This window comes from Sturnus vulgaris, chromosome 11 (assembly GCF_052056855.1).
Source record: "Sturnus vulgaris isolate bStuVul1 chromosome 11, bStuVul1.hap1, whole genome shotgun sequence".
In the NCBI taxonomy this organism is placed as follows: Eukaryota; Metazoa; Chordata; class Aves; order Passeriformes; family Sturnidae; genus Sturnus; species Sturnus vulgaris.
In genome coordinates, this window is record NC_142253.1 from 9,654,546 (window position 1) to 9,679,744 (window position 25,199).

General features: G+C 42.1%; 1 protein-coding gene across 11 annotated transcripts in view; it reads right to left on the reverse strand.

The window, feature by feature from the left end:
* SLC6A6 (solute carrier family 6 member 6) overlaps positions 1–25,199 on the reverse strand; it is a 93,403-nt gene that overhangs the window by 22,419 nt on the left and 45,785 nt on the right. For 7 of the 11 annotated variants that reach the window (XM_088171430.1, XM_088171429.1, XM_088171431.1 and 4 more), the window contains 4 exons: positions 11,014–11,253; positions 10,299–10,433; positions 8,193–8,427; positions 2,335–2,467 (listed from right to left, as the gene is read on the reverse strand). In XM_088171430.1, coding sequence (XP_088027556.1) covers positions 2,335–2,467; positions 8,193–8,427; positions 10,299–10,433; positions 11,014–11,242 — 732 coding nt within the window. In that variant the 5' untranslated portion in view covers positions 11,243–11,253. Of the gene's footprint in view, positions 1–2,334; positions 2,468–8,192; positions 8,428–10,298; positions 10,434–11,013; positions 11,254–23,424; positions 23,482–25,199 lie in introns of all 11 variants that reach the window. The other 4 variants (XM_088171432.1, XM_088171427.1, XM_088171428.1 and 1 more) reach the window with 1 other exon arrangement.

Consider the following 25,199-nt stretch of genomic DNA (forward strand, 5'->3'; position numbering starts at 1 on the left):
CAAGAAAAGGCATTTTTCTTGGAGTCAGATGATTCCCCCAGGTAATTACAGTTTGCTGCCATGACTTAAAATGTATTTTTGTATTCCAGAATTTGCTTAACTACTGCAAAGCTCCCAGGATGCTCCATTTTTCTTCATAAGTGTGTCCTCTGAGAATAACGAGGAAAGCTCAAAGCCTGCATTGCCATAATAATTCACAGAGTGGGGTTGATTTCATAGAATGAAAGGAATTTTTTTCATACATGCCTTTTTAATCCTCTCTTTGAGTTTTCTGTATATTTTCCACAAATAAAATGTATTGCACATTAGCCTAGTTTCGCCAAAACCAGGATAAAAAGGGGATTTCTGCACCTTCTTATTTTTTTAAAATAAGCCAGGACTATGAAAAAAATCAAAGTTTTCTTACAAAAAAAAAAGCTTTGACGTATTTTCTAGAGCTGAATGAACAAAAACTCACAGAGAGGTCTTTGCACTGCAGGTAGAGATTCTCTCACAATGCTGCAGGAATTTTGAAGGTAAGGCACATTATCTAAAGCTTAAGCATAACTAATAATTTTCATCATGATTTCATATTTATTTCTCCAATGCTTTACTAAAATATTTTAAAACTACATCTTCTCCCCACCCCCACCCTGCTCTCCAAAGAGCCATTAACACACTGGAAAGCAGGGAAGTGCTATAAACAACCCTCTCCTAAAGTAAACTAGACTTCTCAAATAATTCAAGTCCTCCATTAGAGTTTACAGTTTACTTTGGTTTGACCCCAAAGTTAATGGAGTCAACCGGAGACTTCCCAAAGGTTTTGTTGGTTTTTGGCTGCACACCCGCACGGTTCTGACACTGCAGAGTGAATTCCTACCCACCACCCCTTCTAGACATGAGACCATCTTGCAGGATTTGCAGGAACACAGATTTTTAGCTAACTGATTTTAACAGACCTGTGTTCAACCTTTTATCTTCATGGGGAGTGGAAATAGTACCACAGGGAGCTTGGAATGCCTCTCTGTGCTACAGGAGCTGAGCAGACACCAGGGCTGCTAAAGAAATGTTCACTTCCACCCTGCTGCTGCAGGAGATTTATTGCATCCACCTTTGCTATAAAACTTGTACAATCTCCTCACTGAGTCACATCAGTCAGAGGGAATAGAGAAACAAACATTTTTGTCAATGCATGCTTTAGAGGTGTGCAAAATCTTCGGGGGAAAGGTGGTAGGAATCCAGGGTAAGGCACCAGCTTTTTAATGAAGCTCATTGATAAAAATCACAGAAAGCAAGGCAGAAACTGCAGTAAAGCAAGTGGTTTAGTCAAAGTGGAACTCATGGGGTCTGGCTTCCTGCAAAGTTTTGTCTCCTGTTGATTCTGCAGCGTGCAACAAGCTAAAACTATTAAATGATGCTCTCTCTGCAGCTGAGGCACTTGGAATTTCTCCCCCTGACTTCTCTGGGGTTTTATAAAAGATGAGTTCACACTGTAGCCTTTTTCTTAAGAAGAGCACTAATGGGGTCACTGCCTTCCACCTAGCTGAGAAGAAATGTGGGGAACTTAGTACCTTGAGATCCCTCCTCCTCTGTCAGACTTATCTGAACACTACCTCAAGCAACAAGTTTGGAAGCTAAGAATTACACAAACACAGTGGCTTCAACACGTATGAAATTAGGTATAAAAACACTACTGAATGCAAGGGGGGATAATATTATGCTTCACACCAAGTGACTGACCAAGACTTGCAATGGAGCAGGATGTTCAGGAGTGATGCAACTGTTGTCCTTTACAGGAAAACACAATTCTGAAGAGCATGTGATGGGACCAAACCCACAAGCTATGAAGGATCTTTGCTAGTGACAATGCTCCTGAAGAAGGACCTAAGTTTAGTCTTGTGTGTCTATACAGAGCTCTTCTGTAAGCAGGCAGCATTTCAAAACTGCTGTGCATCCACAACACCCCTACCACAGCTGTGTTAGCATCCATCTTGCTGCACTGGAATGAACTTGACAGGAGTGAGAGCACACAGTGCACAGCACCACCCCGGATCACAAGCCTGAGACCTTCCACTCATGACATCAGTGGGATGTTCATCCTCTGAGAGCTGAAGTGGGGCTCAATCTGTGCTTGTATCTGCTTCTTGATACCCTTCCAGTAATGGCTACTTGATTCACAGGCATTTTGGACATTGGTAATGCCCTTCAAAAGTCAGTTGAATATGAATTCTTCTCTTACTCAATGGAAAAATAGAATTTTTCCAGGAAATGGTGAATATCTTCAAGAACAGCATTACTTAGTATTCCTAGCATCTCTAACTGCAATGATTATAGAATGGGTAAAAGAGCACATACCTTCCCAGTGGATTTGACTCCTTTCCAAATGCAGAAGAAGCATATCACCCAGACGAGGAGGAGACACAGTGCTAGATCCCACTTGATAATACCAATATCTTCAATTCCCGAGGACAAGCTCAGCACATTGCGCCTGAATATTTGAAAGGAAACAAAACAAGAGGGAGATGCAGGAGCTCAGTTGATGCAGACTCTGGTTGTGATGGCTGAGAATACACGATGGTGTGCAGGGCAGCAGATGCACAGACAAATCTCTGCTCTCAAAACACTTGCTAAGTCAACACTTGGCTTATACGACCAAAGCTGCACTTTGCAACCCTACATCTCCCCTGTATCTGTGGGACTCCTTAATTCAATATGCTGTACAACATTTTAAAAACATAAGCTCTTTTTAGCAGCCTATGACCACCCCAATATGAGATTAAAAAGTATGTGCTTTCTTGAAGATTAAAGACCAACTTGTCCCAGTGAAGCTGCCTGGCAGCAGTACACACCAAGTCTCCATCCTGGGCACTCTCAGCTGACCTGTATTCACGATTCTGCTCCTTTTTAGTTCCTTAGCAAGGCTGCCACGAGGAGGAAAGGGGAAAAGCAGTGCAGGGAAGTGTCAGGCCATGCAGTTCTGCACGGGTGAAGGCTGGAGCCATTATCTGTTCTACCCTTGGGGCCCCCAAAACAAACACTGCCTGGGTGCTGCTGTCTGCCCTCAGCATCCCCAACACCAGGGTCTCACTTAGCTAACACTAGATTATTTAGGAAACTTTATTCCCTGACTTTGGTTAATAAATAAAAAGTAATTCCTGAGCTGTGTTTTAAGGGAGCAACATCTGGCTATTAAAAGAGTGATCGAGAGGGGAAATATTCATTAAGGCTTCTCTCTTTTCAAAATTCCCATGGCTTACCATGAAATACTGAATTTAAATAATTTTTCAAATAATTTCATGCAACATAGACTGTCCTCACACACTCCACAGGCCTTGTCATGCTCAACACTTCATTTGTCAAATATGTAAAAGAACAAACTGTTTCTTACTGTTCACTGAGCTAAAACTCTTCTGCAAATGAACCCAGTAAACTCTGAAGAGTTTCTGCAAGGGTTTTTAGTCAAGGAAAAGTTTTGACCTCAATTGCCAGAAAAATGCCTTGTCCCAAGACTACAGAAGTGAACTTGCTACATAACAATTTTTTAAAATTAATTATTAGTTAAATTTTACTTTCAGACAGCTGTAAAAGACAGGCACTTTCATTCACCAGAGTCATGGAGAGCAGAGCCCAGAGCAGTCTGGTTCTGTACTGGGTCAGGCTTTGCGTGGGGATCGACAGACCATGGTGGTTATGGTGGTTTGGTTTTCCCCTGAACTAAAGAATTTACTTTTTTTTTTTTTTTTTTTTTTTTTTTTTTGGCTATTAACATGGAAATAATAGTGAATGAAGTCACTGATGGAAAATCTGCAATTAGTTTTTGGAAAGAGCCCTGGATTGACCAGTTTAATAGGACTCAAACCCTCGCCCATCTGTTTTTGCATCTCTGTTTGCCAAACTCACTTGGATTACCTGTGTGACCGTGTTCTCACACCAAATGTTTTATTGTCTCTGAACGTGTGTGTATTTTGTTATGAAAAAAGACTAATGGCACCAGACAGGGTAAGTCTGCCCTAATCAGCACAGCTATTCAATAGTCATGAGAAACCCCTCAGTAATGAATATTTGGCATAAAGTTGCAGTCCTGCTTCACCTGAGCCTAAAGAAACAAAGGAAAAACCTGCTGTGCATATACAAAAGAAGAAAATACATTTCTAAGATGACAAAGTTCAGCCACAACCTTCTGTGGCTTTTTAAAAAATAAATGGCAATTTTCCAATCAAAGGGGCAGTTCATATTTAAAAGGCAATCTATAGAGTTGGCTCTTGGGAAACAGTGAATAATTAACTGCAAATGCCTTTTGGAATAGGGAGCTTTATTAATGCATTCAGCTAAGACTTCTTTGCTTTTTACTGCGGAACTAAAAGCAAGTAGCCATCTCTCCTAGAGTTTGCCTCAGCAATTCTTTCAAGATTTTTTGGAGGACACCTCAGTGGGTTACTGAAAGCCAGATATCTTGCTTTTCTATGCTTTTCTTGCTTATCCCATCTCACAAAGACTGACTTCCTCAAGGAATACACTCAGAATTACTAGGGGAGCTTCAGCATTACAATTGTTTTATGACTTCTAGCTCTACATATTTTTGCAGAAGCTGGATTTGGGACCCTGTAAATTCAAGTTCAGGAAGGAGCACAAGCTGGGCTGTGCTGATAACTCTTCAATTTTGTTACATAACCCCCATGCTACTGAGATTCAGCCAAGCCCACTCAGCTGCCTTCACACCACTCACACACAGAGTTGTTACTCATTCAGATTTATAGACTGATGCTGTCATTAACTGTCACTCATATATAATCCATGGGACAACAGGCTGGGGCTGAGGTTGTTATAAACAGGAGTTTTGACCCTTGAACACTAATATGTTCTGGTGCATGCAATATGGAAATGTAACAGGAGCTGTAACTGGCCCTACAACATAAACAAAAATAAAATGAAGAGAGTTATGCAATCCTTGGGGGATATTCCAGCTCATTAATCAAGTGAATGTAGACAGGACCTTTCAAACAGGAAAGGTGAAGCACCCTTTCATGTTGGATGGACAAGAAAAAATAACACTGAAGAGGTTGTACAGAAGAATACTAGAAGAAGAATATGAAACAATTTTTAAAACTCTCAGGTTTGCTCTTAAAGGCAGAGACAGCTACTCTAGATTTTGTTTAGTTTTTTGTGTTGCTCCCCTTAGGATTACATGCCATTAGCATGTGATGGTCTTTCTTGGGATTTGGACGAATAAAGTCTGCTGATTACAAAATATTTATAAACACTTGGCCAGCACCAGACAATCAGAGGTTTTGTTCAACCATAATTACCCTATTACACTTATCCCTTATGTATTAATATGTGTGTAAGCCTTTAAGGTTTTGAACTTCAAAATAAAACCTTCAGAAATAAGACCTGAAGCATGTGATACCAAGAGGTAAGTCTCCTGATATAAAGCCTGATTTTCTTAACCCCCTTTTATTGCTGCTCAAGCAAGCATGTGATTTGCACAAAACGTTAATTCAAATGAACTGAAATGTCAGGCTGCACTATACCTCCAGCCAGGCTGAGGAGGTTAATGCATCTATGTGGTCAATTATACCTGGGCAGCACTAGTTTTACAAAGCAGTACTGATGACACTATATAAATGTCCCACAATAAAAATGGCATTGGGTTTCAGAAACCGAATACTCTCAAACCTCTGAATTAAACTGGAATTAATTGTGCCACAAAGCAGATGGATATCTTTAGTTAAAGACTAATTATTTACCTGTCCTTTCAATGTCGGTAGCTGACTGGCTGGCAGCCAGTATTGTCTATGGCAGCATGGTACCTGAAAGTTCTTAAAACTATTTTTAATTTCAGAATTGTAAAGAATAGTAGCATGGCTGGGGAAAAAAAAAGGGAATTTTCAGTGCTTGCACCATGTGAAAGCTATGCTACTTTAATTACAACAGTGCTGCGTGATCTCTGCTCTTACTTTAAGACATCAATAGTTATTTATGCAGAGACAGCAGCTATTTTTAATACTCCTCTAAGTGTCATGACTCCTGAAGGCAGCCTGCTCTGTTAAGGGCAGTTTTGCCCATGATGAAACAGTGAATTATGGGCAGTATGACTGTTCTAGTAGGATTACAAAGACAAACTCCTCCCTAGCAAGACTCCAGGGAAGAGTTCAGCTTACGGTGCCTAAAACTGTCGAGGACACAAACTAAAGTGGCTGCAAAGTGCAGGGGGAGCTACTCCAGAGCACAAATCGCTGAGTAACCTTTGCTCCAACTCTGCTACAGAAACAGTGAGGGCACAGCTGAGGACAGCAAAGCGTGTGAGGATCAAGGATTTATTGTCCACCCTCAGGCTCTTCCAGCCTGACTCTATCTACAGGAGGATTTGGCTTGCAGAGGACTGTCTTCCCTTAGAGGGAAGTTGACTAAAAGCTCCATCACTAACGTGCTCCCATGGGGACACCATTCCCCTTACCTGTGGCTGCCCTACCCACAGACAGCTCTGCTGTTCCCCAGCATGCTGGAGCCCTCACTCTTTTACAATCCCTCTCCCAGCTCCCAGCCCTTTTCCTTTCAGTATCTTCAGTCTCCTGAAGTGAACATGCTGCCTGGGGCCCCCAGGGAGACAATTTGGCCCTCAAATCTGTGCAGTACAGGAGTAGGAGCTTCCAGAGCACCAGGACAATTCCATGGCCACGTCAGGAGCTCAAGCTCACAGCTGCCCCCAGGTACAAGAGGACTGTCAGCAAAATTACTGCACAAAAGCGATGATGAACGCAGTGCTTTGGGAGTCTGGGGGAGCAACTATTTCAGGGCAGCACTGTGGACCTCTGCTTCCTTGAGAAGACTTTGGAACACATGAACCAGCCATTCATCTGGATTCAAGGCTTTCAGTGCAAAGTCATTGTGGGAGAATCCAAAAGAGGGAGAGCTGCTTCCTCTTCTACTGCAACTTGCCTCTCAGTTCCCCCAGAATGTCCAAAGGTACCATTTAACAATCATTTTCCAACTTCCTCCATATTTACAAGGGAGGAAGTCACCTGGGAAAGCAGCTGCCCCTCAACATGGAAATGCTGAGCTCATGGTGAAAACGCTGCTGTCAGAGCCTGCACCCTGTCTCTCACACCAGCCACCAGAGCCTTTTAACAAACTACCAATCCAAGATTCAATCTGCTCCTTTATACTTTAGCTCTCGTGTTACAAATCTTAGTTCCTAAGACTATTTTTTTCTAAACCTAATGCATGCCAAACTTCTTATGCATGAACACGATTCCTGCTGGGGCTTTGGCTGATGCTTATATTTAAAAATAGTGAAGTAGGTACAAGTTGATTAGAGATGAAACTGCACTTTAAACATGCTGAAAAAGCCAAGCTGAGCCAGAAACTGATTCTACCCATAAGTGACTACCTGAGCAAGCAAGCGAGCAAAAGAATTACGAATAAACTATTTGAAGATACTTTGGATTTAAGTTTCCCTACAGGTGTCTTCCTCTGCTGCTATGTTTTCACACTTATATAAACCCACAGAGTTTTGAGGTCATGGCTGTTCAGAGATCACGTTATGCAATATGATTTAAAACTTGAAAAATAGCAGAGAAATGAGAATAAGAAGCTTATGACTGATGAAATTCAGGCATCTGGCAAAACAGTCTCCTCAGAGACTACAGAGAAAAACGCTGTAATAGACCTGACCTGAGAAACCTAGAATATAGGACAATGTTCACCACCTCTGTCAGATTTATTACTGTGGTCAAAGCCTTACATTGCTGTCAGACTGAAGAGAGATGTGTTATAGCTCCACAAAGTGTACTGCAAATGCTAACAGCTGGTGAAGAGGCAACCACAAAGGTGATGATTTGTCACTGTTTCCACTGTAAATCCCTGCTATCAGAGCATCTGCAGTGACTTGTTTGTGTTCTCCTGCCGCACTCGGAGAATCCAGCCAAGAAGGAAACAAGTTTTCTTCCAAAGAAGAAGCTGTACTGGGCTTTTAAAGCTCCCTGTATGGTCTGGGATAAATACACTTACACATCTATCACCTGCCTCCACCACTCCCAGACTTACCAGTCTGTCTCAAGATAGGTGAGAACCAGTAGCAAACACTGGTCGAAAAACTGACACCCAGAGCAATTTTCTTTTCATATCTAACATTCCCCACTGGGTGTCCATAAAATCTCAGGACTGACCTCTGGCACACCACCCTGAAGACACCATGAAGAGGGGGTACTTACTCCCAAAACTCTGTGACAGGAGAGGTGAAGTTAGTGGCATTCAGTGATATCCAAAGCGTTTTGTTCTTCCTGAGAGTGTCTTCCACACAGGTGGGCGTGTTCCACTTCTGGTGGCAGTGTGCCCATGGCAGCACGCTCTGGAACGACTGGAACAGGTAGTAGAGTCCCCAGGCCAGGATCACGATGTAGTACACGTTCAGAAGGGACACAATCACTATGGAAGCATAACCAATTCCTGGAAAGAAGGGGAGAGAAAAGAAAAACGTGCAGATGTGACAGCTGCTGCACCTTGTGATCTCCTGGGGCTGGTGCCATTCCCACTGTGCTGTGGGTTTGTATCCTGCCCTACCCTACTGCTGATGGAAACTCAGCTCAACCTCACATAAGCACAGACCTGCCACCATCTCTGGCACTCAGGGCTGAGTTTCTGGCTATGGTTTGCTGACATTGAGGGGAGGACTGCAGGAGTCTACCCAATTAAACACTAACCCAGCTGTTTCAAGTTTCAGTAGAGGGAAGTCAAGGCATCAGGCTTTGCTTGTTTGCTGCACCATCTCACTTCTTAGGTACCTATGTGGGCAGCCTCATTCTTGCCACACTGTCCCCCAAGCCAACCTTCCTGGCAGCAGCTCAGCTGGACAGCACCTGCACCACTCAGTTATCAACTGGCTGGGCTCAGTCTATGTGGGAAATAAAAAAAGACATTTCTTGAATGAGTTAAAAAGGAATCAATGTGAAAGTGGTTGTTTCTGTCTCAATTTCACTTGTGCAAAGGAAGCATGGTATTTGTGGATTTTATGGTTACCTGGATCAATCTCTGCTTACACAGTTTGCCAGTTATGAATCACAGGCAAAGTAAAAACACTTACTTTAAAAGTTTAGAGCTGTTTCTTACAAGAACCTATGAGGCTCCCTTTAACATGACTCTGATGGGTATTCCAGTATTTCAGCACTTGGGATACCTGCCTCATATTCTACAGTTTAAAACCTTGTTGCAGCAGGAGTCTTTATGACCAGAGATTATTTTCATGTCAGATGGAAACAAGCAGAGCAAGTGCTTTTTATTCTGTACATCTGCATTTCTTTCAGCAAATACAGCTAGTCACATTAGCTACACTTTCTCTTTATGGATGCCTAGGAGATTGCTATTTAAACAAGGAACATTCCTTCTTCCTCCTCCTCCTCCTCAAAAGAAAAAAAAAAAGGTTTTCACAAAAGTGGGAGGGGGAGGAAGAAAATTAAGCTAAAGCAGCACAATTACATCAGCTTCAGCAGCATTTTGAGTACTAGGTGGGAGGGTGAGCTTCAGAGAAAACCCCCACTTCTGCTTGGGGTGACATCAGGGGAGAGAGATGCCTGAAACAGCAACAGTGGCAGAGTTAGAGACATGCCAGTGTGAAGCACCCACTCTTTCCAAATGGGATTTGAACAGGGCCACATGTTTAGTGTAGTTATTTCAAATGATTCTGCCTGGGCTGTCCGGCTGTAAAGGGCAATCTACACACAAGACAGGCATCCTCTGTCATTTTTCTAACCTGTCTTTCACTTTTCCTTCAAGTTCCAGAGCAGCCTTCATACTGCTCCTGTGAGCACTGAGCCAGCAAAGGCCTTTTGATAATATCAGAGTAGCATTTGCCAGAACCTGCTCAGCTATGACCAAAGCCCTCTTCCTGAATCCCACCAAAAAATGCTGTCCAGGTTTTGACTGTATCAGTATGATGCCAAACATAAGCTTTCACATGGAAGAGGGATTTTGATTTCCTGACCAAAATAACATTTCAAATATGGTTTCATTAACCAAGAAAACACTTCCAAGACAACACTTTCTCTCATACCTTAAACTAATTGTGCAATTGCCTTAAAAGGCATCATATGCAATTTCTTTCTTGGTTATTGGCAATTTTGCCAGTTAACAAACTGATACCATCAAAATCAATACCTCACTTTGTCCTTCAGACTCTCTGACTTCTACCTTTCCAGGAACCAATATTGTACCCTTAATTACTAGAGCAAATAGCTGAGTTAATGGACATGAGGGGAATGGTGCTGCTACATATGGTTTACAGAGGGGTCTTTAAGCAGTAAAGTACAACAAGATGTACTAACCAGTGAAAATAGGGCAGATCTTTTCCCAGCATGTAATTCCACCTTCGGAGGTATACTGTCCTAGCACCACCTCCAGGAAAAACACAGGAAGACCTCCCCCAAACAGGAAAATGAAATAAGGTATAAGAAATGCACCTGTTGAGAAAATACAATAGTACATAATGAGATGAAATGAATGAACTTATGCAAGATCATCAAAAAAGTGGCAAAAGGCACATATAAACAAAGAAAGATATTTGATTCTTTAATATCACTATGCAATAATCTTATTCTAGGGTATTTTTGCTCATTTTGTCTGCAAAAAGGATGAGTATAGGCTGGAAAGGGCATTCTCTTACCTCTTTAATGTGAATATCTCCAATAACAATGGCAGATTGTTAGGCACACAATACTTTCACATGGCTCAGACTGTTATTCTGAAATCGCCTGGTCTGAAATCCTAATGGTCTATATTAATAGCATATCTTTTGGTCAAAACTCAGGCTTTTACTCAGAAAAATAGCAGGAAAAGTTCAATAGCACAACATTTGAAATTGCTGGATATTCTTTCCCTAATAAAATCTTACTAAAAACTATTCAGCGATGAAACAATCTCTCCCGAAGACTGGCAAGGGAGGCAGAAAACAGATGTATGAGCAGTCTCCTTAAAAACTGGGTGGAAAGCAGCGAGCACAGGGCAGACAGACAGATTCCTGAGCGTGGAATAAGAGCTCACCTCCGCCGTTTTTGTAGCAGAGATACGGGAACCGCCAGACGTTGCCTAAACCGATGAATCCCCCTGCCACGGACAGCAGGAAGTCGATCTTGCTCGCCCACTTCTCCCGCTGCGGTGGCTTTCCCTCGGCCTCATCCTCAGGCCGTGTCCCCGGGCTCTTGCCAGGGGAAGGTTTGAGGATGTCCTTGTGGAAGTCTTTCAAGCACTGAAGCTTTTCCTTTGTTGCCATATTTCTGCTTTCTACACAGAGAACGAAAAAGAAAAAAAAAAGAAGAAAAGGGGGGTTTATTAAACAGTCTTTTCCAGCTGAGCTCTCTAACACTGCAAGAACTGTTTAGCCAAACTAATTGCATACAGAACAGTGCTGTTTGTTAAGCTGAGATAGGAAAATATATCTGATGACTTCACTGACCAGGAGAGACAAAGTCCCCCTGAGTGTGTGGTCACCTCTGTGCAGAGCACTGAGAAGCTCTGGCCCTGCTGCCTGCAGGGAAGGCGCCCCAGGAGCGCTCCCCGTGCTGCCTCCTGCACGTGTCTAACGATGCTTCCATGCCCAAAATAAAGCACAAATCACTGTGCCTGGTTCCTTCTAAAACATTTATGTGAAATACAGAACAGTAAATCTCACCTTTCCAGATAAAACCCATTCTTCTACTTCCCAATAACCAGAGCGATCCTATATTATTTATTGCCTGCAATTTCCATTTCCTGAAGGACTATAAACCTTTCAGAAAACTATACATTCATAAGAACTGCAATGGAAAGTCATTTGTTCTAATCAGCCTGCAGGAACTGAAGGAATCTTTTCAGTTTATTCCATTTTCATAACTGCACTGTTTTCCCTTGACATCAATAAAGGGACAAAAATAAGCCTTTATATTCAATTATTCTGAAATGCACACCTATGCAATGAAACAGTTCGCTGAGAATGATGGCTCCTTAGTTAATTAAAAAGACAGTGACATGAGTCATATTAAAGTCATATTAAATCACAGCTGGTTTAATAATTTATAAATAGAATTTATTATCAAAATAATAGACATTCAAAAATAATAACAGAAAGAATTATTCTAACAAGTGCCTTCTTAACCAAGATTTTCTAATGAAAACAATTTAGGATTAACTCGTAGCTTTTATGTTTACTGAGATCTCAGGCATATGTGGCCAATTCATTCCCCACATAACTCAAGTGACTTCAGCTGGATCTGACCAGTTACTTTTTGCATAGTGTGTTGATACTGAAATTTTCACCAGAACCAGGCAAACCAGCAAGTTTGTTCCAGACCACAACCATTTGCTGCTTATACATGTCATTAAGAGTGCAGCTATAAAAAAAATCATGCTGCAGATTATCCTGTTTGATAGCTGCCAGCCTCCCCCGTACCTGTGTACCTGTTTTGATCTCTAACCTGACCGAGCTCGTGGCAGTGACCCGAAGATCGAGCTGACATTAGCTTTGCAGGAAGTTTTTAATCCCAACATGATTTTGAGATAGATATGCATCATTGTACCTGCAATGCTTTCCATTCACCAGGGAAAGTTTCAGAGGACTAACAGTGCCACAAACCACAGCAGCTCCACACTCGCCCCACCGGTGCATTGGTGCCTTGGCAAAGCAGGCGCTGCAACAGCAGCTGCCTATCGGGCCATGATCTAAACAGGGACTTTAATCTCCACAACGTTAATCATTATGACTTTCTACTGGTTTTTAAACAAGGCCATTGGTGGGTGCACAGGGCGACACGAGCACTGCAATACCTCGTGATCAACAGCAGAGAGAGCTCACAGAAGGAGAAAGCGAATCACAGAGTGATGGACCATCACCACTGCAGGGGATGAGGGCAGGACATATTCCACTAAAATGTCTCCTGTTGGTCACTGTTAGAGACATGGTATGAGGTAAAGCAGTAACAGAATAAAAATGGTAGGGCCAGCTCTGTAACAGTCTTTAGGCATTTAGTTGCTTTTGGGGCTTAATTCACAGTAGCTAACTTGAGTTGAGTATCATAAATGGAGATTATTGGAAGTGTCTCTAAAAGCACCTTAACCTCCCTGAGACGTCTGCATCTCATACCAAGCCCCAAACAGGCACCATCCTGTGTAAACCCCTGGAGTCCTCTTCAGGGAGAAAAAAAAAGTGGATGCAACTGCTTTTCTTCAAAGAGGTGGTTGATGTCCTGCTGTCACTGCAACAGCTACCAGGTATGGAGAAAGCTCATTTTTGTTTTCTTTTGCTATTTATGCTGCTTGAATCCCTATCTTTCATCTTGCAGGAGCATGTCATAACCATCAGGCAACAGGCTATTCTGGGCTGAGGAATGGAGGACATTTGGATCATCTCATGGAAGCTGTTCTTCACAGGGGTTATTGAAACACTCATCAACAGAGGGAGAAAGTGTGCAAAAGAGAGAGGCTTACACCTAGCGTTTAGGGTGTGCTCCTTTTTTTCCCACAATTTTTTGGTGAAGTGGTGGGACAGCCATAAACCTGCTTAAGAGGGCACAGAGATATAGATTTATAGATCCTTGCAGGATTAGGACTCAAATAGGAGCTTAACTGCTCCCCATGGAGACTGATACTGGAATACCTTGAAACAGAACACTGGGAACACAGGCTCCCCTTATGTAAAAAAATCTAAGGGGACCTGCAGCATTAGCCACCTCTAAGATTAAAAACTCTTCAGAATTGCAATTTTTTTTCAATCTACTTTTATCTCGTGACACAGAGTTCTTTATTTTTCTGCCAGCTCTAATCCTCTTGCCTGCGGATTTACTTTGACCCAGGTGTTAGTCAGTCATACCCAGAGTTTGCAAGGCTGACCAGTTGATGGCATTCTGTAAACCCTGACTCTCCCTGGGACAAGGTGATCACTCTGTGGTTTGTCCCAATTACCCCCACACAAAACGTGAAATGGTGCCTTTCCAGACTCTTTCTTTGTAACTGAGTGGAACTGCATTATAAAAAGGGATTTCTAATTTGTCTCAAGATACCCCAAAGTAATGGCTGTGCTTGAAAACCTAATTAGAAGTGTAAGTTTTGGTTCAGCCTTAGCTGGAGTGTGCTGACAGATCGTGATCTCTCCCTTAGTCCATGAACCCTCAAGGTCATTCTTGCTTTTGGGGTCGTTTCACTGCACGGGTGGCAGGAGATGAGCCACCACAACTTTGGTTCAAGTCACCAGCTCTCAGCAGTGGGGCACACTACCTAGTCAAGGCTTGCACAAAATTAGTAACAGCCCAGCTTTACTGTGTACAGAATTGCTAAAATCCCAATTGTGTCTGGAGGGCCAGCAGCTGTGGCTGGCAGGCACGTACGGTCCACCAGTACCACAGGAATTGTCACTAAATGGCCACCTGGGACTGTGGTCCCAGCCCATGTCACGTTCAAGGGATGTTGGATTTATCCCCCTTTGCTGCCAACCATTGGTGTCCACCCAGCCATTCCCAATTACAGGAACTGTCTACAAAGGCTGCAAGGGTGGGGGGTACAGGCGATTCTCCCTGGTGAAGAAAAGCCAAGAAAAGTAAGTTTGTTTAGTGAAAGGCATTGTCTTTTTCCTTAATGGGGTTGGAGTTTCATTTCCTTTAGCTATGTCCCACTGGGTGAGGCTAAAATGGCTCTTAAGGGAAATAGTCTGAGAGAGATGCTGAAACAATATGTTGTCACCGCCCAGGTCAGAACCAGAGAATAATAGGTTATTTTTACTGTATCACTTAGTGGGGATGGTATCCGAGATCTAAGTCCATCAGATTCCCCCAAGGAAATATATTGTGAAAAAATGCTCTTAGAACCACATAGTCCAAAAGGAGCGATCCAAGTCTGAGGTATATGTCTGCCTCCTGGAGACACATGTCTGCCTTCCAGGAGCCACATCTGACTGGGAGAATACCCCCTCCAGGAAGCCTCAGATGGCCCCAGGAAGCTTTGGCTTCATCTGATGAACTCAATATGGATAAATAAAAAGCAGCAGTCAAGCCTGCTATTTATGGTGTGCCCCTAGGCTGAGCCCAGTCAACATTGCAAGAGCCTGATCTGAAAGCAAGGGGAGAAAAAATCCAAACTGGGCCAGGCCCAGAACTCTGTCACATACACTGGTACAAACCCTCATTAACTGAGGATGGAGAAATCGATTATCAAATCGATGCTAATAAAATATGGAAAAATAGAACAAGGCATGGGCACTTTGCACTTCTCACCTGCTCATTGGTGTGGCCAGGAGGCCCTTCCACAGGAGAGTCACGTGTCTGTCCCTTGCACAAATTTCCTCAGGTGAAATACCCTGCAATAACCCAGGCTCTCTTGCTGCCCCCTATAACTGAGCATCTTTGGTGCACAGGTGAAATACCATAAGACCAGCCATAAGAGGAGTTCTTTCACAGCCAGCTCGGCTTGGGCCATTCCCTGGCCTATCAGGTCTCCACATGTAGAGCCTGCACCTCAGATAACCCATACCCTTTAAAAAATACTGGTGTTGAAATGTAATCCCTCACAACATGCAGGAAAATGAGGGGTAGAGGAAGGGGGAGGCGCAGCACAGAGGGGGCAGACAGAGAGAAGGCTGCCAGCACAGACACAACTCCCAGTACTGCTGAACCACTGGCTTTTTTTGACAGACAACCCATGGATTACACATCTGAAAATACACTGTGTTCAGTTTTTGCTTTGGGATTACATTAATGATCCTCTCCAAGCTTCTTACAGCCAAAGACAAGTGACCAATGCACAGAACACATTCCAGGAGGAGCCTCGAGGACAAATCCATTGTGGATGCCACCTAATTTAATAATCACTAAAATCAAATCTTTCAAACAGTGTTTTTCCAAATGCTGATGGAAATAGGAAAATCAAAGTCTGCCTGTACACACAGATATGTGTTTATAAATATTTACACACGATAAAATGCACGTCCTGTCTTGCATCTGAACACCAAAAACCACAGCAAAGCAGATACTTCTTTTTTGGCCAATGCCTATAAATTTTGATTAAAGATTCAACAAACTGAATTGTTGACTAGAATGGTAACTGAATGTGTTTTTTCTTAGCTTCTTTTTCTGTTAGAAAACTAAAAGCCAAGTACACACTCAGAGTGTCTTTGACCTTGATGGGAATGCTGCTTGAAAAATGACTGTATGGCTGTACTGCTGATTTTATGGACTATTTTTGCAGTATGATGTGTATCATCATTACTTCTGCTTTCAAGGACTCTTTTCTACTAAGTTCATCCTGGGCAGACTGTATATCTTGAGCTTCTCAGTGCTCTCTCATCCTTTTCTGCCTCAATGACTTTTGAAAGACATCAGTTTACCACATTATAATTAATTTTTCTAACCCTGTTTAATCTCACTGCCTCTTTAGACACTGCCATCTCTCTTATTTTTCTGTCATTTATTTTGCATCTTGCAAATTGAAGTCAACATTGCTTTAAAAACTGAGCTTTCCTAGAACTGCCATTCTATTTGTGCATTGGCTTTTTAAAAAAAATTGTTATTATTTTACATTCAGATTCATGAATATTTCAAAATTAGATGCCCCAATTGCTGGATCAGAGCTGGTCTTGAAATAAGCAGCTTCCACTTTCATTGAGAGCAATGGAAATACTGCTATTGATTTCAACAGTAGTAGGATCAGGTCCCAAATAAAACTGCATTCATTATGTTTGGCTCATTTCCTAGGATTACTTGGAACTTTGAAAGCTGTAATTCTTGATGTTGACAGCTCTCCCTCCCTCCCAGGGCAGTGTGGTTAAGCCAATCGATACATTATTAAAATAAACAGCCCCTTGATCAAACTCATGGCTTTAGTGCAAGTCTTTCTGCTCTGGGGGGGAAAAAAAGCCTTTGTGTCTCCCAGCCCCCAAGGTCCCACCAGCATCCAAGGAGCACCTGACTTCACTTATTGTCCCTAATTCATATCCAAGTACATTCTGCTTCATTGAACAAGATACCTATTTCTGAAAAATAATACCACTCCCTTTACTGCACACACTGCCTCTCTTCCTCTTAAAAAGTGACTCTAAAAATTCCCTGACCTACAGCTCACTGTTCTGTCTTAAACGGACTCTTCTTTTTCTGTATATTTTTCCCTGGGTTTGGGTTGTTATTTAAACCCTAGAATCCATTTGTCCTTTCTTCTTTCTCAGTTTTCACTCCAACTTTCTCCATCTCCCCTCTCACTTCTTCATAATTTCCTTTTCTTTCACTCTGACACTTTTTTTAGTCCTCTAAGATTGACTGGAAAATCTGCTACTGAAAATTTTCTAGGAGGAAAATGAACTTCTTTATAAAGCTGAAGCCCACTCTGAAAGAAAAGCCCAGAGCTTAATGCAATTTCTTTTTCATCAGTTGTGGTCTGGACAAAAGGTATCTTTTTTCCCCCTACATGCTTTTTTTTCTTGCTGCTGTTTCCATTCATGCTCTTCAAATGCTTCAAATAGGCACCATGTCACAGCACTGAGCTGTTATAAAATCCTGCATCTTTGCTCAGATTTCAGCAGCAGAAAATCTGCAGTCACATAATACTCTAGATGCTCATTTTGTTCTACTTATTTATGTCAAAGAACAAAGCAGTTACAACTAAACCCAGAACAGGAGGAAATGAAAAACTCCTTTTCCGTTGTATGGGGTGGAAAGGAGGAAAATGAATACCCACAAATTCCAATGGATTTCAGAGGGAACATGACCCTGACCCTAAAGAGGGGCTGAGGCAAAGATGATGCTCCCCAGCCTCAGGGATGGAGCCCGATTCCCTGGGGACAAGGCACAGGGCAGTGAGGGAAGAGCATGGGATGCAGTGAAGAAGAGGTCTGGCACACTGGGTCACACTGGCTATGACTGTCCTGCTGAAATCCCCTGTGGGCACAGTGTCTCCTGCATCCCAGTGCAAAAACAAGTGTCCTGCCTGGAGAGCCATGGTGCTCCTGCTCTGTCCCCTCCTCGGAGAAGCAAGCCCAGGGGCTGCTCTTGCAAAGACTAAGGGGAAGGAGTGAGGGGTTGGCAGAGGTAGAGAGACTGAAGGGAAAGTGCTCGTCCTCTGCACATTGTCCTGGTAACTCTGTGCAGGAGAACAAACAGTTAAAACTTGGGTTTCATGTGAAGCCAAATGCTGACCCAATTTATTGCCTCTGGGTGTGCCAGCTCACAGCCTCCCGACTGTCAACAGGCTGGAAAGAAGCACCAGCTCCCACTGCCATCCCTGCCTGCTCCCTCTACTCCACCAGCTCACCCACTGTGAAGGTGGAAAACCACTCCTTAACTGGGTGACACCACCTCTTGAGGCCTTTATCCTTATGAGAGGGCCCTTAACAAAATGCATTCTATCCATGTGGTGTAGCAAGCTGATGGCTTTCCAAGCAAGATGGGTACTGTTGAAAAAGATTCAACAAGCTATGCACATCCTCAACTCTTCAGCCTCCTTGTACCCTGAAGTTATGCACCTTTTGACCAAGGGAATTGTTCTATTTTGCTTTCAATTCTGAAGGTCTGCTTCTGAATAGATTGCAATTCTCTATCAAGCCCTGGTGTCAATTAAGTTCTCTTGCCACAAATAAACCACATCAAAATCAATTAAGGGATGCCCTTCACCCTGCTATAAAAAAAGGCAAACCCCCTAAAGCTCACAAAGCTTATGAACTTGAACAGTCAGTAGTGTGCACTGTGCCTATTGAATTTTTTGCATGTGATTAATAGTGTATTGATCCTATGTGACACTTCTGCAAGGCACTTGCAACACATGATAACAGCAATTTCCATGCTATGATAATGGAGCACTGCCCCCGTGCAGGGAAGAGAAACAATAAAGTAGTCATTTAGTAAGGCAAATGTGCAATAAAACATATGAATTCGTTATTTCAAAGTAATTTCTTCTTGGAGATAAATCATCTCACCCTCATCTGTTTTTTCTTTCACACTAATTCTAAATTTAGCCTTAAATTAATAGAGTTTACCAAAGCTAATGTTCAGGGCTTTCTCACAATTGAGGACTACTGTACCTTTTCATTGTTTTCTAAGTAAAAAGATGGATGTGCAATCTTACACATTTTTGGAAAAACAAGTAGTCTTCTATATCCAGCAATGGCTTTGATCAGCTGTTGCCATACCTGCCTAGGCCACACAAAGCCAGAGTTGTGTTTTTACTGCCCCTATCCATTCAATTTAAACAATAACTGAGGACAGATTTTTATCCCACCTGTGGCAGCTGTACAAACATGTCAAACAGTATCTTATTCTCAGAAATCTAGATCCCCACACCATCAGTGGAAGGGGACAATCCTTTCTTCTTCTTTGTTCCCGTGCCCCATCTGCCCAACACCTGATTTTTATTTTTTTTGTCTAGAATACATTAATGGAAGGAAGAGTTGTGCAACACAGCACCATGGGTGGAAAGCTGCCAGCCAACCTGTACAAGGAAAACAGCAATTACAAACACACGATCCGCAGTGTTAGTCCCATTACAGGGCTATAAAATCTGAGCAGGTTACAAAGCCCTGAGGGCTGGGCTATGAGTGCTAAAACTTAATGGTGAGAGCAAGCTACTTTTGATTTTAGCCTTGACTTCTCCTCTATGCTAGCAGTAAATATCAGCAAAAATACGACTCAGTGACAGAAATGAGCTGTAATCTTTTAAGAAGTGATGTATCAGCCCTTTGCTGATGAACCAGGGTACTCAGGTGACTGGGGTGTTCTGCCAGGGCATCTCTGCTCACAGGGCTTCAGCCACAGAAATTTCCTAAGCACTCTGAGGTTTAATTTACTGTTGTTGTTTTCTTTTCTTCAAGAAAAAAAAAGGAACAAAAACTTCAGGCGTATGAAGTTTCCCACAGGAAATGAAATTGAAACCACTGACACGGCAGTGCAGCAGCACTGAGACGTGCAAAAAGAAGAAGTGGCAAAGCTGATGAACAAGCTCAGGGAGAGCACAACTTTGCAAAACAGGTTGGTGAAACACAGACTTTCACACACACACAAAAGTGAAGCTCTGTAGACACTATGATATTTATTTGCTCTCCTGCAGCTGGTGCCAGGTGCTGGCTTGCACGGCCAGACAATGGCATGTTTTGTTTAATCCCAGAACAGTCTTGGCTCTGTCTCCAGCTGCAGCCCCATCCTCTCAATTTCCCTGGCTGCCCTGAGCCACTCACTGTGCTCCTGGAGAGCATTTGAGAAGGAATACCACTATGTCCTAAAGGCCTTGCAATGGGCATTATTTGATTAAAAAAAACAAAAAAATCACTAATTTCATCACTCCCCATCTGCTTTGAAGTTCTGAGTTGCAAATAGAAAACCTTTGGTACTGACCAAAACACCGTGCTTTTAAATACCATGTGATTCACACTGATTCCCAACCAGAGATGTATTTTCAGTTCAGTTTTGCAATGGGTCTCTGACATTTGCTTTCACAGACTGAGAGCTGTGCTCGTTTTTATGTCAGGAGATATGAAAACCAAACAGCGCCAGAACAAATACTTCACTTTTCCAGGGAAACTAACACATAAACCACTTCTGCATACCACGGTCTGCAAAGTGCAGAGCACACACCAAGCAGGAACAAAACCCTGGGCCCACATGCTACTTGGACAAAAGCCCCACAGGAATTCACTCTCGAGCTGCTGCTTCCAAAGGGAATTGTATTAGAGCAAAGGCTGACTCCAGTACAAGACACAAGTACCTGCAGTCCCACCTTCTTCATACCAGGGTCAATCCCACAGGCTACAGGTACTTGTTTGCTTGTTTTTCTGTTGGCTTTTGCAGGTATGCTTCCACAAACACAACATGACAATATCTGAACAGCCTGAGTATTTTTCTCCATCTCTTCTTATCTTTTCAAACAAATGCTAGCTGATGGTTTCATTGAAGATTGGTTTTATAGTCCTGGCCTGACTACTGTAAACTGAACTTCCTCCTGTTACCAGCTGAGGATTTTTCTTAGTGCAATTTCATCTTTGCAAACATGTTTAAATAGGATACCAATATGGCACATTAACTTTAGTATCTAAAGCTGTCTTCATCTTGACTACAATTATTTTTCACTACTTGGTTTTCTTATGCAAAAGTTAATAATGGACAGGTGGGAAATTGTTTGCAGTTCTATTATAAACAATAGACACCAGACAAACAGCTGAGATAGCAACAAAAACACTTCAGATGCAAATTAATCGTAGAAAGTGAGAGATTTCCTTTGGTCGACTTGTCTGAATTGTTGGAGGTGACCTGTACAAGAGCTACATGAATTTGTGATAGCTTTACAGCAGGAGAAATCACCTAGGTGATTCAAAGTCAGATGTACTGCTTGAAGTTCCACATTTGGATACTATCTGCCCATGAAATTTGACTTGTAACCTATTGCTTGTGTACTGCACAAAGAGCAGAGGAGAAGAAACTTCAACCCTGCTGAGCAACAGTGTCTTCTACTGTATTCCCTCTACCTGGCAAAAAACCCTTTTCACATTTGTAAGAACAGTACTCTGCATCATTTAAACAGGATCTGTATGAGGTGAGAGTATTTATGTGGTTACAGAAGAGGGAGGGCAGCAATGAAAGCAAGTCTATCCTGTTAAATCTTGATTTTAGAATCCTGCCTTGTATAAAAGGTGACAACAAAAGCTTTTGGTTGCTCATATTTAGTATTTCTTCAATCTATTATTGTAGCCCCATTTGTAAACTTTACTTTTGATAGAGCCTGATGGGAAATCAGGTGTTTGCATAAGCAATTTACTTCTTGTTGATAAAGTAGAGAGATGGAGAAAAAGCACCCTATCTTGTAAGACTTGAAAGAGAAACCCTATGAAATATTCCCATTTCTTTTCCCCACCAAGAGAGTTTTTAAATGGGTTTTTTTGCCCTAGAATAGCTACACCATTATTCCAAATTCCCTAGGCTGATGAATCTGAGTGTGATCTCAGCACAATTCAAATAACATTGCATTGACAAAGGGCGTTTTTTGGCTAACATATGGGCCGACCATGAAAATGTGCTACCCGATGGAGCTCGCAGATGCCCCGTGCACGTCCCAGCTTTCTGGCAGACAGCTGCAGGGCTGGGAGGGCCTTGAGCTGAGGAGCAGATGCTCTGTGCAGCATTAACTCCCTCACGTGGTTACGGCTGCATGAGGAAACCAGCACGTAACGGCCCAGCGAGGGCACTCGGTGACTCACTAAATCCTAAATACCCCAAAGCTCTTTTCAAGGCTGCTGGAGAATGAGCTTTGCCACTGAAAAGGAATAAAAAGGTGATATTTGCTTTTAAATATTTATCATCCTGATATAATTATGCTCTAAACTTTTCAACTGATAACTTCAATCGGAACTTACTGGAGATTTGAAGAGAAAACAAGTGAAATCCTGTTACAAATTCCAAATAATTTCAGATACCCAAATTTCACCTACTGATTCATCCGAGGTCGCCATTTACATCTTGATATTGTTCCCATGTAAGTAAAACCTCTGTCACCTCACTGACCTTCAGGAGGTCACTGCTGTTCTATGCAGGTATGAATGAGAGGGAAACTGACAGGGAGTGAGGAGTTAATGACATGCACAGCACTATGGCTGAATCAGTACAGGAAGTGAGTATTAAACAGAACCATAAAGTAATTCAGGTTAGAAGGAATTTCTGGAGGTCACAAAGCCCAGCCTCCTGCTCAAAGAAGGCCCAATATCAAAATCAGACTGTCTTGCTGATGGCCTTCTCTGGCCAAGAGTGGAGACTGTGCAATCCCTGTGTCCCACTGCTTCACTCTGCTCAGGATGAACGTTTATTCCATATAAACAATCTGAATGGCTCTATCCGACAAAGAAAGAAGATGAGGAGGAAAAGGGAGAGGAAGATTAATACAGAATGACAAGATGATACCAAATGGAAGGCTCACTCTTCACTCTTCTGGTACTGCACACATACAATGCAAGCAGTTGGAAATCAAAAGATACTGAGGGGGTGTGTGGTGAGTGACAAATGGGTAAGCTCCAGGTTAAGTACAAAATAAGCAACAGTCCCTGGTGGCAGCATATCAGACAATACCCATTTTATTGTCAGAGTAAAACATATTCCTTTAAGAAAACCAAACAAAAAGCCCTACTGAGTGCTTCAGTGCATGCCAAGCAATTATTACTTTCCACAATATGTCCTGTGACTCACTGTGCCACAATGAACTGGCATATGGTGCTCATTCAGGGTATATAACTCACACATTAGCTCTGAAGAGCTAATAGTTACTTGGACTCTAGTTAATTTTGGGGGTTTTTAATTTCCCATGGCAATGCAATAAATGTCATGCTTATTATTGTATTATTATTATTGTAAAAAAATGTTTTTAGTGGCAGGCAAGTGTCATTAATGCCTCAAATCTCTCGTACGCAATAAAAATCAATTCAGACAAACGCTGGCATGCGAAAGCACATAAATAATTGGTAAATACTACCTGTGGTCTTCTGGGTCCAGATATGACTGATGCCAAGAGCAATCAACTCCTTTTTGGCTGCAAAGGATAGGAGGGCACTCAATACCTTGCAGAAGGCACTCAGTACCTGGCAAAAATCAAGCTTTCTGTGTGCCAGCTCCCCATGAAAGAGCAAACCATGAAGCACGTGTAACAGAAAAGGTTCTCTTCTCTTGCAAGGAAAGGCAATCTCCTAGAGAGACACAGAGCCAGCTCTCTGTAGGGTGTCAAATACTCTTCTGGGCTGGAAAGGGGGCACTTTCTCTTATAAAAGTAGACATAGAAAGTAACAAAGCTTCTCTCTTTGAGTCTGCTCAAGAGCAGTAGACTAGAAATCCAGTTTTTATCATAAAGAAAACATCGGAGATGCTTAAAGTGGCAGAAGGAACTGTGTGCAATTACAAGAAAATTATTCTCCTGTAATCAAGTTGCCTCAAATGAGCCCAAGCTGCATCATGACTTGTGAGTACAATCAAGAAAACATGGCTTCAAGAGTGCTAAATGGAGCTTTCCACTATTCCCAGATGATTTCATGGGGGTAAGAATCCTGTAAAAGTAAGGTCTACTTAACACTTGTATCCATTTGACAAAAATACACTGAAGCCAGTGCTGTTCATAAGCAAAAGTGGATCAGAAAGATGGAAGTGGCTAATTCAGATTTTGTCCATGTAGGGACTCAAGAGCTACAGCAGAAGTGCAACAGGGTTGAAGGTCAGCAGGGCTGATTTCTGAAAAACGGGGCCTGACTTTAGACATAATTTACAGGATAAAGCAATAGCAATGCTACTGGAATCAACAAATCTATGCTGGAATAAATCAGTTGAGAATCATATCCTGAATTTGTATGTCTTTGAGCTAATTCCACAGGTATCAAACAACATTAACATCTCAAATGTGACTTGGAAGGCAAAACATAAACACTTCAGCCTAAAGCTCTACTGCTCCTGATCCCCAAGGACACAATTATTCCTCCGGTGGTTTTCTGTATAGACCAAACGCAATGATTACCAATACAAATATTTTTCCCTGTGTTTTTGCTTTACAAAATGTAAATTTGGACTGTGTCATCTCAGGTGTTTTCTTTAGCATTTAACACAACAGTTATGGAAGAATATGGCCATAACTTTACCATGAATGGTGATGGGGAATAAGGACTTGCTCTGCCTATTTCCTCACCTTGAATCTCCTGAACTGTTTCGTTGGGTGGAAGATAGATGAAATTGTGCCTGAATCAAGATTCCCAGCATTTCACCTGCACTGTTTTGTTACTGCTCAGTAGGTTCTTTGCTAACGGGGAATATATTGTGACCATCTCCTCATAGATATCTTTGATTTATTAAAATACTTGTTGCATCTCACTCAGCTACCTTCCTCTAGTAATGATTTAGAGAACGGGTAAAAGTACATAAAAATTTAGCAGAGTTCAGGCCTTTTTCCAAACAAAAGTCATGTTCATCTATGCAAAAATGTCGAAGTCTTCATTTCACCCAAGGAGATAAAACCAGCATTTAGGTAATAATCACCTTCTCCTTAATGCAAAGACTCTCCTGCCAGAGAAGGTAATACTGCCCTTGTTCACATCCCAAATGTTCATTCTCTTGTTGGCTAATTCATGACAGTGTTAGCTAGATTTTCATTATAGAGTATTATTTGTAGCTGCTGTTTCCATGAAGCAGCTGTAATAAACAAGTGAGATTTATGTTCCTTTTAAAACTGCTTGAAATAATTAGCGTTGTTAAATTTAGACTCTGAAAAAA